This window comes from Battus philenor, unplaced genomic scaffold (assembly GCF_028537555.1).
Source record: "Battus philenor isolate CCGP_79_NKW_IND1 unplaced genomic scaffold, ilBatPhil1.0.hap1 SCAF_14, whole genome shotgun sequence".
Taxonomy (NCBI): Eukaryota; Metazoa; Arthropoda; class Insecta; order Lepidoptera; family Papilionidae; genus Battus; species Battus philenor.
In genome coordinates this window covers 10,350,936-10,366,586 of record NW_027181676.1, presented here as the reverse complement: position 1 = coordinate 10,366,586, position 15,651 = coordinate 10,350,936, and the positions used below count along the sequence as shown (strand labels likewise).

The 15,651-nt window shown below is 32.0% G+C and overlaps 1 protein-coding gene and 1 long non-coding RNA gene across 2 annotated transcripts; both read right to left on the bottom strand.

Annotated features, from left to right (window-relative positions):
• Positions 1–698: 698 nt before the first annotated feature.
• On the bottom strand, positions 699–3,809 carry LOC137933814 (cell death-inducing p53-target protein 1-like). Its single transcript, XM_068777873.1, has 4 exons — positions 3,699–3,809; positions 2,488–2,875; positions 2,159–2,322; positions 699–902 (listed from the first exon to the last, which is right to left on the bottom strand). The coding sequence occupies exons 1-4, from the start codon at positions 3,727–3,729 to the stop codon at positions 844–846; spliced, it is 642 nt and encodes a 213-aa protein (XP_068633974.1). The 5' UTR covers positions 3,730–3,809; the 3' UTR covers positions 699–843.
• Positions 3,810–10,537: 6,728 nt separating this feature from the next.
• Positions 10,538–11,559, bottom strand: LOC137918551 (uncharacterized). The gene is made up of 3 exons (XR_011106693.1): positions 11,414–11,559; positions 11,134–11,276; positions 10,538–10,770 (listed from the first exon to the last, which is right to left on the bottom strand). It is a non-coding gene; the product is annotated as an uncharacterized lncRNA (long non-coding RNA).
• Positions 11,560–15,651: the final 4,092 nt, after the last annotated feature.

The following is a 15,651-nucleotide window of genomic DNA, read 5'->3' as shown; positions in this document are numbered from 1 at the left end:
TGTTGGTCTACCTAGTGGGTGCCCACTTACGCCACGTCTGCCGGCTCGTGGTTGCCACTCGAGAATCTTTCAGCCGCTTTGGTTGCGACGATATCGATAATTAAGAATACGAAATGTTATATAAAACCTGGTATGTGAGTGTGGTGGTCACTCTTTTATCTTTAGAATATATTGTTAAAAACTTACAAATTCGAAAATTTGTGATTATTTTTAAACATAATATTACTTTATATTGTATATAATTTATCGAGTTTTCTGATTTTAAAACATAACCCGAAATCCAGAATAAACTGTTAAATTAGTCATTGTCCTTACTGAGATACCTCATAACATTTTCTATAACTTTATATTAAAATACTTTTTCTAATTATATGTGGCGTTCAATGTATTAACGTATTTATTTCAAATATATTTCCTAGAAAATCGTAAACAATTCCTTGTAGTTTTACGTAAAATAATAACCCATTCCACATAAGGTAAATAAAAGGTGTACATTTCATTCATCATAATAAATAGTATAATCTATTTCTTATTCTTCGTCTAAATTCAAAGACTTAACGATCTTAAACTCTTTTTAATCGTGGTTGCATGTAGATACTTTTTTATAATATTTACAGAATTGCGATGTCTTTTAAAGTACATGAATTAAATTGGACGTACGAATAGTAATTTGTAAGTTATATTTTATTTTATATTTTACATTTTACATTTCTCTTCTCCAACGAAACAATATGGTATATTCAGATAATTTAAAATTCATCGTTTTGTTTTAAAAATTTATCTTATAATTTTACTTTTATTTTACAAAAATATTTTCATTAACTAAATGTCTTAATATTAAGCTTAGGAAGCAGTAGCAGTGGATGCTGCAGGGCATGGCGATGACCGCAACAGATTAACTTCTGTAAAATAAAATTATAACTTATATATATCTTTAAATTTTAAAATTTCCTTTATATTAAGACAGCTCTTTTTGATTAAGAATCAGTATATATGCAAATGCTACGTAGAAGACCCCCAGTAGTTTACGAAAAATCGGCTTAAAATAGAAATGGATGACAACAAAACAGTAAATCTTTGTAAAACGTTTGCCAAATTAAAGTTCTTACAAGTTTAAAGTTACACGAACTCTTACAAAAAATTTACTCGTATGCAAAAATGTATATTTAACTATGTTCTATGATGACAAGCAATGTGTACTACTATCTATTCTATAATAATTAAATATTCCACTATCAAATATTTCTATTCGATGTTAATAAAATGTATATGTCATTTTATAACAATATGTTGTCTCGCTGAGTATCTTTAGTAAATTCTTCTCAGTTTTGAGATAGATGGTAGAGTCATATAGCCGCCAATAAGATGTAATCCTTCCAATTTAGAATTGTGATTTTTTTCAATCAAACTCTCAAAATTAGAACCCAAACGCTACCATCTTACGCTGTCAATGACCACGTTTTTTACGTAAATCATCACGATAGTCAAAGCCATCAAACTTCTAATGTTTGGTGTTATAAAAATAAACATTAATCGTTTATTTTAGCTCACCGCAGCGCTATTAAAACCAGTTAATGTGACATTGATTATTTTAATTTATACAAATAAAATAATTAAGAAATATATGTTCACATCGAAAAAATTTATATTACCTTTGTGTAAGCCAAACCCAATACTAGGAATGCTCTACCTTTTCTTATTTTAATTTGAACGTATATTATTAAATATTTCTTAAAAAATTATATCTAATCACAGTACAATTTGTGACGCTTTTGTATGTGATTAGTCGTTTTCTAGCTGCTGTACACAGAGACCGTGTCTAAGTATTTAACCTTGAAAGCTTCGTTACTTATTTGTTAAACATCTGCCATGCAATTCAAAACATTGCTACGTAATTTGCATGTTTTTTTTTAAAAAACTGGATTAAAACTTTTTACGTTGTATCAAAATTATTTCTATTTTTATTAAAACACTCTGGAACATGTTATAACATCACTTGTAAATTACATCATTGTTACTTGAGGTAAGTTGGAGTATCATTTATCCAAAATGCTATTTAAAATCCTAATACATATACAAATCAATTCGACATAATGTTTTTATAAATAATGCGTTGTTTGCGTTTAGAAAAAAATAATATTAACGAAAGAATACTTACGAACTCCACAAGCTTGGGCGCACAGCAAGCGTCCTTGGTTAGTGTATGTGACATTATCGCTTCCGCACACCGGGTTGTATTCTGAAGTTACGGGACAATTTCTGATACACTCCTGCTGTACGCTTGAATTACTATTCGGCGATACTGTGGTCGTAGACGTTGTACTACAATTGTAATTATTTGTTAGTACTCTAAGCTCAAAAATAAAATCTTCAAAATTAAGCAAAGAGAAAATATTAAAAGCATTAGTAGATATTCGATATTCTTTACTTAAAATTTTACTAGGTTTTTTATAATATTAAGTTAGTAAAGTAACAATTGCAACTTGCCCTTCGATAGGGGGTTTAGTTGTCGATTGTTGTCCTAGTGAAGGAATTTGGCCTGGAGTAGTGAATTGTCCCGGATCGGGAAATTGACCTGGATTGGGTAACTGTCCTTGATTAGGGAACCGTCCTTGATTTGGAAAGAATCCTTGACCGGGATAAAATCCAGGATCGGGATAAAATCCTGGGTCAGGATAAAATCCGGGATTGGGGAATTGTCCGGGATAAGGATATTGATTTGGAAACCTTATGTCCGGGCGTTGCACAGGCCTCTGCCATGGCTGTTGCCATGATGGCCTAAACCATCCATATCTGTCTTCTAAATTATCGTCTTCATCTTCAGTCTGCCTCCTATTTCTTAGATTCATTCCAGTGGCTTCATAGGTAACTAAAACTGAAAAACAAAATTTTATGAAAAACTCTGTAACTACATAAAAAAGTAATCATCTCATTTCCGTAAATCCTATTTGATATTTGTGAGTGTATAGTATTGGTTTTAAACCTATAATTATTTACATATATTTAGTAGATCAATATTGTAAAGAATGAAAGTTCATATGCATTTCATATCAAATGCGACTATCTGTGCGAATACAGGAAACTAATTTGCCGTAATAATCTGAATCTCATGCTAATAATACAACATCAAACTCATAAAACTAAAACAAAATATTGCAATAGACCAGCTTTGCGAAGAATGTGCAACCAATTCTCTCAACTTGTTCTGTTATATATCGTCTATTGTTATCCTTTGATCATTTAGCATTTGTAGCTAGCTTTTTAACATTTGTAGACACTCAACTCTATATAACACAAAATATATGGGTTCTTACGTATTTTACAAAGGTATAAATTGAATTTACCATTAACAAAAATATACATGTACTTTATGAAAAGTTAAATATTTTTTTCAGGTGTCTACTCATACATAATATACATTCTAAACCTTTATCAGTTTTCTTAAATATTAACAAATTTTTTCTTTACAACTAATACTGTTTTATCATCGTTCAATAGTTTTAAGAGTGATAATTACAATTGAACAGAGGTTAATAATAATTGTTTAAGAAAATAAGTAATTTGAAGAAAGAAAATTTTAACGCAGTTTGTTGCACAAGTATTTTAAAATAGATTTTATATTATGAAATACATATCGTGTAAAAAAATGTCAGAAATTAATAGAGATATAGTGAAAAAATATACAAATCATTACTTACCAAATAACAAGAACACGCAAAAAGTCTTCATATTTACTAAAGATTTTTTTTAATAACAAATATTAATGTCGCTTGACTTGTCTGTGTCGTCGCTTGGCGTCACTGGCCAATAATGACCGCCACCAATGTTTATAAGTATCTCAGTCCGATCGCGACCCGTTTATCTCGTCTTTTTAATAATGAAGTACTTCTCTACTATCGGTATTTTCAACGATAACTTAAAACGTGGATATATAATCGTATACATAGAATCTTATTATTTAGAATCTTCAATTACATTTTTTTAACTTCGAACAATTTTGCAAATAGAATTTAAGAAAAAGTCAACAGCCATGTTTTGCATATTTTTGTTCAAAAATGGTTTTCAGATTAACTCAAGTATAGTTTAACTAACTAATCAAAAACGTTAGAGTAACAAATAATATGGATAATAATAGTTTTTTTTTTTTCGTTAAAAATAAATTACGCTAAAATATAAATATCGGTACGCTGACTTCCCCGTTTTTGGGACAATGTTGGAAATTTTCTGACTCGATGTCTGAGGTTGATATAGTCGAAACTAAAATTTTTGTTAACAAAATTGTTGAACGATTATTGACTGATAGTGGTATTAAAGCTGTGATTAAAAAATATCGATACTGCAAGGTGTACGAGATCGCATCACTCATCAATCTAGTTCAAGATGATTTGTGGACAATTTCTGAAGCGTAAATTCCCCGAAACAATCTTGCTTTTCCATACGGGAATATGAGAAATTATTGTTTTAACATCCTGTAATCATAATTATATTTAAATTTCTCTCTTAAAAGGATATATGACCTATTAACTTAATTACTAGAAAAACACCTTAGTGAATGAAAATAAATTATGAAACCGATTTTTTTCTATCCAATTAGAGTATGTTAATAAATAAATCAGTTTAAATTATACTAAAATAAAACAAACGTTTTAACAGGAAACTAAGCTCATGCTATTTCTGGCGACACGCCTTCAAAATTTTTATTTTTCAATGTTTTAAATATCGAACAACGATTTATTGTTGATGAAGTCGAGTCCAATAATATATTATTTATATCAATGACGAATAAACTAATTTTTCGTTACATTTAAAGCCTCGTTTTAATAAAGGTAAATGTTGAAAATATTTATGGCGGCAAGTAAACTGTTAGTTTGTCTATTGCATGCTCGATGCTATAATTTTAACTAAAATTTGCACTATACGGCCTTAACACTATTTAGATCACTATGAATGACGACCATATAATATCTCAAATATTAGATCCCAAAGAAGCATGAAACGAAAACTTCTACAATACCGGATTTGAAAAGGTATAATAAATATAATGTTTGTGTAAGACACAGTTGGATGCATTCGGTCCGGATTTAACAAAATATGCATATGTAACAGTACAAATAATTGCGATTTCCCATATAGCGGTTTTAAAAATTTGCCCAAAATAATATTTTCAATGAAATTTACAAACATAGAAATGTTAAACATTTTTAATGTAATTAAAATTGTCACCTTAATTTGTCAAAATATACACATACTTCTATTAAACACACGTATACAGAATAATAATAAAAAAATAAAATAAATAGTATTAGCTCGATAAACAATCATTTAGTTCGGTTTGTCCCTCTGATGAGCGTTTAATTGTTTGATGTAACCGGTAATGTGTAACACAACTAAACGATAGAGGAAACATGCATTAATATCGGAGAATACCACAAACACCAGTTATTTAGGAAGGCAAACTTTTGAACTAAATTCTTATGAGATCATTGAACTTTCTTATATTTATTTTTCCACAATAAAGTGCCATAGGGACTCGATCAAATCTTAACCTAGACTATGGACAACGAAAAAGTCGCAGAAGCAGGGTAGGGGTAGGGAGAAAGACAGAGAAACGTCAGAGCTCCTCATCCATAGCGGAAGACCTGGACCTGAGTCCACGTGGCATTTTTGCAGATATGACAATAGGCATCAAGAGAAGAAACGTGGTATAAGCCGGTAGAAGTTCGAAAACCTTTTTTTATGCCCCCGCAGCGAAAGTGGTTTTTTTGTGGGAAAATACCGAAATATTACATGAATGATTCAGTCCAACAACGCGAAAATACCACATCGAAGCATCCAACTGTTAAATATTATTTCATCGTCGTTAAGTGTTAAGGTGAAGGAATAAGACCAAAAGTAGTGTTACCCATTTCTTTTTTAACATTCAACGAGTTCATTATTTTTTTTATAAAGTCTACTTACGCTTGTCCCAATCGACGTTAATAACATGAAAGCTTCATACATATATCCTAATTCAGAATTAATTGCATTGTCATAATTTCAGCCGTAGGACGTTCATAGCTCGACATATGCCTCCCCATAAATATAAACGCATTATATATTGAAGCCAAAAAAAACTATTTGACAAAATTTACATAAAAAGAGGAATCACTTTTTTATTGAAATATTTTTTCAACACGTGAACTGCAAATAAAAATTCTTATATGAACATACTAACGATTGTATGGAAAAACCCATCTGGAAATCATCAATGTTTACATAGTGATACATCGCAATTTAATGATAGCTCTGAGATAAATAACAAGACATCTTCGTTCGTAGACGAAAACGAAACATATTGCAAGACCTTAGAATAATTAAAAACTATTGCATATTGGAATAATTCGTTTTAATTTATTATACAACACGAGTTCATAGTTTAATTAATAAAAAATTTAGTTACTTTGCTAATGCTCTATGAACATGCATCTCTGTAAAAATTGGTTTATTATTCCAAACTTAGTAGCAAGTACGATATTTTGTAAATTATGCCCTTATTAGTGGCATTGTACTGATTTTTAAATTTTGCTGCCATTTGAATGGTTTAGCGCATTCGCGGGGTAATCCCCGCAAATCAAATAGCAAAACTTTTATTATTAGTGAACCAAAATAATTGTGAATTGAGGTACATGTACAGTATTTTTTTTTATTAATGTATTGTTTAAAATAACATACATTTAAGTTAAAAATATTCAAATATTAGAAAAATTTAAAATAATTCCTTGTAACAATATTTATGGTTAGGCTAAGAATATAAACTGCTAAGTTTAAAGCCAATGACATATTCACAATGGATTTACTTAGTCGTTAGTCTTAACAGACTGGTCTATGTATAATTTTGATCTATAATAAACTTTTTTTTTTCTTGTCTTTACGCCTATACTCCTCTTTAGTTATTATTTTTCAAGTTCAGAGAAACTATTACCGCTCTGGCCCGAGGTATGCATCCCAAGATCTACAACGTACTTTTTTTACCACGCTACTTTACCTTACGAGCTGTGGTCACCCGGCGGTAGAGTACTGAGACTTGAGATCGTAGGTCGCGTGTTGGATTCCCGGGATAAAATTTTATATAATTCACACTATGTACATTATTATATAGAATTGCTACTGGTCAGAAACAAGTTTCCAGAGAATAAACAACAGCGTCTTCTACGTACTATAATATCACACTGCGATCGCCAACTCGCCTGTGTGGTGATTATGATATAACCTCTATAGACATCATTGGAGGCCTATAACAACTTTGACTGTACCAGTACCAATATAGGACAATGGAGGATCGACGTTACTAGATGCTGAGATATTTTTTTTTCTATAATAACTTTAGAAATATAACTGAGAAGTGAAATATTAATAATTTAATATTAAATTGACTGTTACTACAACATCGTTTGATTTAATTTCACGGCCATAACAGATATCCTGTTTTTGCTTAATGTAAATGATAATAGTGAACTATTCTTTCTTTGTTGCAGTTCATATGTTGATTTGTATATTTCAGAGGAATACTTTAAGTATAGATCTTCTGTCATATGTATAGTAGAGTAAGAAGTCATTTAGAAATATAATTAAATATAGACGAAAATAAGAATATACAAAAACTAATTAGCGATTATAAGAGAATACTTAGATTTAAGAACACCTAATTAATCTAATTAAGATATAAAAATAAGTAATTTAAAGTGATGTTTATATTATTTTTAAATAGACATGCAAATTTTAACACAGATTTTCCCATTTAGCACATGCCTAAGACGATTAGGAAAATTTGAATTTTTCATGCTTTAGATATTACTGCCGAGTTAGTTTCAGTAGTTCCGTTCCCTAACCTAGGGCCGTAACTAAATACAGCTACATATATATTTATTTATATATATATATGTGTGTGTGTGTGTGTGTGTGTGTGTGTGCGTGTGTGTGCGTGTGTGTATATATACACACACGTATATGCAACTGTACATAAACTATGCATGTAGCGAACTCCCTGAAAACAAAAATAAATCTACAAGTTTTACAACTAAGCTATGAAATTTATTTGAAGAATCTATAGACCATCCGATATTATTGTCTTAGAACGCCTTTCAAAACAAAACGCTCATTTGCACCATGCCGAATATTTGCTTACCACTGGTAACTGGTAACAGCACTGCTGCTATTTCTACTTTTCATTAAATTTCATTAATTAAATGTTCTTGGAGCCATTGATGTCTTATTCTCCAAAGCTACATATGACACTACACATTTTTTAATTATGTAGCACGAATGTTTTTACTATATAGACACGTACTCAACGAACATAAATTAGGTTTATTATATTCTATAAATAGTTTAATAAGTATATAATAAGTTTAATAAGTTAAGAGTTAGTATGTTTAATACATGTTAACGCCTAATTTAAAATAAGTTTTTTGGAATGAGCTTTTTTATATAGCAATTAATTGTTCGAGTGCTATTTGAAAATAATTTACTTCGCGCGGAAAAATATTTTTCTTTAAAATCGTACAGGGAAAAATTTTGCACCTTTAAAAAAATCAAATAAATTGTAACTGAATCATTCATTTTTATTAATCATATTTTTAAAATTATAATTGTTAGAAGTAACAAATCAATAGTTACGAGGGTGGATTGAAAAGTACTCGGCCTAACACAGATCCATTCAATTCTAAAAATCAAATCTATCCACATTATTTAGTTCAGTTCAGACTAGTTCATTGTGTGAAGTTCGAAACGTGTGCGATAATTAGTTGCGATTTTATAAATTTATTAACAAAGTAATCGGACATAATTTCCGCGAATGGAGCAAATCGAGCAGCGTGCCGTCATTAAGTACCTCCATAAGAAGGGGCTATCATCAAAAGCCATCCATGATGACATGGTCAGTACATTAGGCGATTGTGCTCTGTCATATTCATCCGTCAAAAAATGGATAGCAGAATTTAAGCGTGGTAGAGAGAGTGTGAAAGATGAACCCCGCTCTGGAAGGCCTTCGACGTCAACTACTGACGAAAATATTAAAAAAGTACTTGATTTAATAATAGGAGACCGCAGATTTAAAATTAGAGAGATAGCCGAGATTATAGGCATCTCTTATGAACGAAATCAAAACATCATTGTCAACGAGTTGGATTTCCACAAGGTGTCTGCGAGGTGGGTTCCGCGACTGCTTTCAGTTGAACAAAAAAGGACGCGATTGACTATTTCACGCGAATGTTTGGAGTTATTTGAAGCCGATGCAGATGATTTTTTGAATCGTTTTGTTACTATGGACGAAACATGGGTTCATTACTGTACACCGGAAACAAAACAACAATCAAAACAGTGGAGAAGACCTGGTTCACCACCCCCTAAAAATGCTAAGTCGATTATGTCGGCAAATAAGGTCATGGCTTCAGTATTCTGGGACTCGAAAGGTGTGATTATGATTGATTATCTTGAAAGGGGTCAGCCTATAAACTCTGATTACTACTGCACCTTACTACGTCGTTTACGAGAGGAAATAAAAGAAAAACGTCGAGGAATGCTCAGAAGAAAAGTCCTGTTTCATCAAGATAACACCCGTGTTCACACGTCAGTACAGTCAATGGCTCAAATTCACAACTGTGGCTTTGAACTGTTACTGTATCCGCCGTATTCACCTTATCTGGCACCATCAGACTTCTTTCTGTTCCCTAACCTAAAAAAGCACTTGGGAGGTCAAAGATTTTCGACAAACGACGAGGTCAAAGCAGCTGTAGACGCATATTTTGACTCTAAGAAAGAATCTTTTTTTTTCAACGGTCTAAATGCTTGGAAGGGGAGGTGGCAAAAGTGTATTGAACTTGATGGTGATTTTGTAGAAAAATAAAAATATAACTGATTTAGTATGTGTTTATTTTCTTGGTTAGGCCGAGTACTTTTCAATCCACCCTCGTATCAAAACAGTGGGTAACTACGATCGAATTTTGAAGTAACAGGGTTAGTGCATAATAAACATTGAACACGTGACTAGCAATAATAACAATGGAATACCATTGTTATTATTGCTATCGAAACCGCTATACCGTGTTTTAGATATGCCCGCCGCAAAACAGAGGAGTATCAACTAGTCCGTTCTGTTAGGCTTCGCTTTCCACCGCACCGCGCTTTCCTAAAGCGCAGTACTGCAGTTCCGGTAGCGCTATAGTAATTTGTGTATCTTAACATAGAGAAAAAGTTATTAAAATCAAACACAAACATTTATTTATGAAATCTTTAAAAAATCTCATAATGTGAAGCTATTTGTTGCTGCAAATTTACGATAATTACATGTAAACGTAACAACTTATGGGTTAAAGAATACTGTTCTTTTACACGAATATAATCGCAAGAAGACTTTAAAGATTAATTAAAGAAATATGAAATCCGTACTGTGTAGTGCCAAATAGTTTAAAAGAGGATTAGTACATATTATGTATAAATACACACGTAATAAATTTGTATCCATTACTCAATAAGTTATTGTTTTTGAAATTCTACAGGCATTACGTAATAATATTTACGTAGTCTGTTGGACCACGGCTATTTTCAGTAACATGAAATAAAAAATATTGACACCGAAAAAGAAAGTATCCTTCGGACAATACACGAACTATACTAAAAACTATTCTATTTTATACTATACTAGTTACCATAAGAGTAATTTTATACACAACATTTATGTTGAAGTAATAGGCTTCAGCGTCGGACAAGGACCTTTCGTCCGCTGGTGCACGTCTGGAATTAAAAAACAAATACGTTTTATTAGTATTGGTTAAAAATAACAATTAGGTATTATAACTCAATGTTTATTTCAAACTTAGTTTAAAGGTTAGTATTAAATACGTAGGTTAATGTTAGAAAATCCACACTTTATAAAGAACTCAAATAAGATGTTATCCGTGAGGATGAAAAAAAATTAAATAAGAATTATGTTACAAAAAAAAACTATAAGCTGTAACAAGAGGCTATGTTACTTTTAGGAAAGCAGTCAAAGCGTGCGTTGAGTGCTTCAAAATTATAGGAAGTTTTGCTATAAAGTTTAACAAATATCCAATGCGTTAAGTGAATAAAGTATTTATGGTACAGTTTGATACTCACTGACGCCACATGATTTTGCACATTCCAGAACGTTAAGGCTAGGGTATGTGACGCCATTGGAGCCGCAGACTGGCTCTATTTTTATGTTCACGACGCATTTCAAAAGGCATGTCAATATTTGTAATGGTGATTTTGTAGTTGTCCTGTTAAAAATCAGGAGGAAAAATCATTAAAACCTTAAATAGGCGACAATAATATAAAGTACATATGTTATAATAAATATTTCAGTATAAATAAATGAATGAAAATTGTTAATTAGAACTGTGAAAACACTCCATACCCAGTTTCAGTAGTAGAAGGAGTTGTAGTAAAATATGTAGTAGAAGATGTATCAGAAGAATTCGTAGAGGAGTCACTTGAAGACGCCTGATCTGTCGCAGGAGTTAGAGCTTCAGCTCCTGCCTCACCATCACGTAAAGCAGCCAGGGATGTAGCAACGGTCAAAGCTGTGAAGTCCACATAAAAAAATTAGGTGCGAAAAAAAAAAGAAAAGTAATGGAAACCTTACCGATCTTAAACGTAATCGAGAAAAAAAATGTGTTCATATAAAATCTCATAACTCGATAACAGATACCGACCAAAATTCAGCCCTATTGTGCCCTCATACGGAACGCTAAAACATTTCGAAAGTAGATGTCTCTTCTAGTTCTTCTCTCCGTGACTCCTTGAATCGTTTGCTTAAAAAGAGCTTGATGTTTAATAAATAATGTAACAGGCAGACCCAATGCTCTCGATGGATCTTCTGAGCTTAGTTACTGCAGAGAAATCAAAGCTAAGCGCCTGCAGCTCTCTACCACATTTATCTTTATAGCTTCAGCCGCAAGCCGCTTCAACTGCTAGACTTAGACTTCCCTCAAAAATTTCCAATTTGACTAGTTGGATAGTGGTCTCTTTGTCAGAACCCTAACGCATCAGCGGCCAACTGTACTTGCAACTGTCTTTGTACGATATGTGCATTACTCATCGCCACTCTAACTTGATAATCGGCTAGGTTGTCTCATAAAGAAATCCCGGGCAAAACTCTCTCCAGGCTTTATTGAGCGAATGTGAGTTTGTGAATGAGCCTCGAAATAAGAGGCCGCATTTCTGTGTCACAAGTTTTTTTTTTAATTTATTAAGACATTCTACAGCACATATAATTAAATAAAATGCAAGAAAAATGACTGAAACTCAATCAATAATAATTTTAGTCTACTACTGCGTACCAGTAACACATTGGTCGCAGACCTTTATTTTAAGGCTCGAAGGGATATTGGACGAGAATATGTTTCTTAGTCTTATAAACGCGACTCGGCTGCATTGGATTCGACGATTGACAAAGAGGTCTCGAAGATAGTTTTACTTTCCTTTGACTACATACTACAAATACACATACGAGTCAACAACTTTAAGAATTCAGTCTGCGACTGATACTGGGGTACGCAGGACAATGGACTTTTGACATAGTTTTAGTCTTATTCATGTTTATTTTAAAATGTACCCGTTGCGAAACTCGATTGAAGTCTTCAAGCATTCTGCTGAGTTCCTCTATTGACAGGATCAGAAGTTCCACTCCTCCAAAGATCTAGATAACGGGCAATTGTCATTTTCAAATCAAAACCTGACAATTACGAATAAAATAAAAAATCATATTCACTTACCCAACAACAAAAATACTAGGAACTTGTACATTTTGATTTTTAAATAGTAATCTAATTAATACAATTGGAATGTTCGTATGGTTCATTTAGTTTCAGTCGAATGTGATATCACTGTATTTGGTACGGGTAATATACCTCCAGAGTTTATTGAATACGAGGTCTACACACTTCCGAATCCTTATCTAATTTTATCATAATCTCACTGCAATTATAAATAGTAATTACATTGTTGACTTATTTTGTCTTGTTATTTGTTTACAAACAAAAAATGTGCCCTTTAAAAATCATAATTCGTATTATTGTGTTAACCTTGTAATGTTCTGGAGAGAAAACAAGCCTCCGATCTGAAAGAAAATAAGGCGTAATCGATACAAGCTAGAGCCATTTCTAAGTAGTGATGATGTTAAATATATGCTGAATGATAGAACTCTAACGAACACTAATTCAATAACTTGCGAGGGCAAAATATTTTAGCAAAATTTTTATATATTTTTAACAATTTTTAGGTCTTTTAAGATTTTTTTTAGAGAAGTTTAAGGTTCTGGTTGATTTATTAAATTAAGTATATTTCGTGCTTGCACTTACTAAAAGTAAAAATTAAAAAATCATGACTATTTTACGAAAAGAGAGAAAAAAAGAAAACTTGGAAAAATATCAGTAACAACGTCATGTTTACAAGGTTAACCTTTTAAAAAAATATATATAAAAATTTCAAATCGTCCTTTGATAGGCGTAGATTACAATAGGAAAACAAACAACATTCATCTGAAAGGCCTTAACACTGCGTCACTTACCTTCACATTAGTTATGTGTCTATAGTGGGTTTCATGGCGACTGGAGACATGATTTTAATCATTTATATAGAAAAATCCGGCTACATTTTTTTAAAGTAAAACTAGAATTTTTTGTTGTTATTAGGATTGCTGATTTTGTTAACTGTAAAGAGTGTGGTTTCCAATTTTTTATTCGATGTGATCGATTATCTAAGTTCGAATGGCATCTTAACGGACGAAATCCCCCTCAAAATCATCCGCCGTCAAAGGTCGTCGAAACTCACCACGAACGTCGTCCCGAGAATACCATATGAAATGTTGATTGCGTAACACGCGTTTGTCGCGCTTTCTAATAAAGGTCACGATCCTCAGTTGTGAGGGAGTACCATGTAATGAGGAGGACCTGCGTGCAAATATTTCGAATTGTTACTAGTGTTGACAACCAGTATTAATTTTTAATGACGACTATTTGAGTTGTAATTAATGTTTATAAATGTACGTTATATTTTTTTTTCATCTTTTTCTTTCCAGCCGATAGACGTTCACTGCAAGACTTAGGTCTATTCTGAAAATCGACACGATGACCGCCTATATTACATACATGAAAACATTTTATATCCACTTGACATTGAGGAATTAAATAATGTGTTGTTTCACATTGTGCTGGAAATTGTAAGTAAACTACCGAATCGATACTTAATTGTTACTAGAAATAGGCCTCACCTATAGACCTCAAATAGGACCAGTTGGATGCGACTGCAGCATTTTCCGACGACTTTAACAATTAATTTATGTACATTATTGAAAACTATTGAAGAATATAACTTATACTATAACTTTCAAAATATGAATACGATGTGGTCAGTCAATTACGAAGATAATGAATGGTGTTGTTGAATATATAATATAAAAAAACACATCATAACCTGTACATAGTTAATTAATAACTTTGATTACAAGAAATACGATATATGTCGATATATGATTATTGACGAGCTATTTTATTATATAATTTAATTTTTTTTCATAAAGTGCACAGTTGAAAAGTTTCATTTATTAAATTGTATTGTTTTAATATAAAAAAAAAGATGTGAGGCATGCATTCTTCTAAAAATTTCTGTGATGGAATTTAGTTTTCATTTGTGCCCCGGCGTACTGACGTATTAAAAAAAAATATTGGCCTGTTGCAATCGAATAGAAAGAATAAATATATAAAAAAGTCTCTCAGTTATCGCTTAAGATGTTGGCTCAAAGTCTTAATAATACTTTGCTTTGGTAAATAATATGATTATATTTTGTTTGTAACGCCATACAGGTAAACGATACATTTGCTTTAATTTATTGACTTGGTTATATGAAAAATAAATGTTGATATAGTGATAAACATAGAAAAGAAACTTGACGAATCTTGCAAGTCTATGACGTGTTTTGCGCTTAACAATATTTTTAGCCATTAATTTTTATTTATATTAACCAATGATTATACGCTATATATTTTAATAATTGTATGTCTAAAAACTTTGTCACAAATACCTCAAAATTTTATATTGAAATATTACTTTGCCGTAAATCATCACCGCCATCATCATATCAGCCCACTGCAAGGCATAGGCCATCTCCCCAAAAAACGCCACAATGACTGCTCTCACGCCTGCATTAGGCGTAGTGTCACACTCGCCGGCTACCTAGAACGGATCTTTTCCAACTCTGATATCGATTCAGCTAAAGATCTTCGAAGAGGTTCAAGCCTCCCTCCGATAACCGAAGAGGTATCAAATAGTCAATATAATATACCAGGCATCACCTCGGACATCGAATTTGTAAAAGCTATAAAAGCCAGAATAGCTAATAGTGCCCATCATCAATCGAATATAGTAGACGCCTTCTCCAGCCAGAATAGACTAATATTTATTTTCAAAATAACACAACGTGGATAAGGCAACATATCATATGTTGTTACTTGTTTACTTGGTCAGCTAATAAATACTATTTTCAATCACGCAAATCAAAAAGATTTTCTTCTTGCCGTTATGAGACCGGCGTATATACTAATCACCGTCCTCTCCTCCCGTGAGTGCCGTAAGAGAAGAATATTCACGGACGAA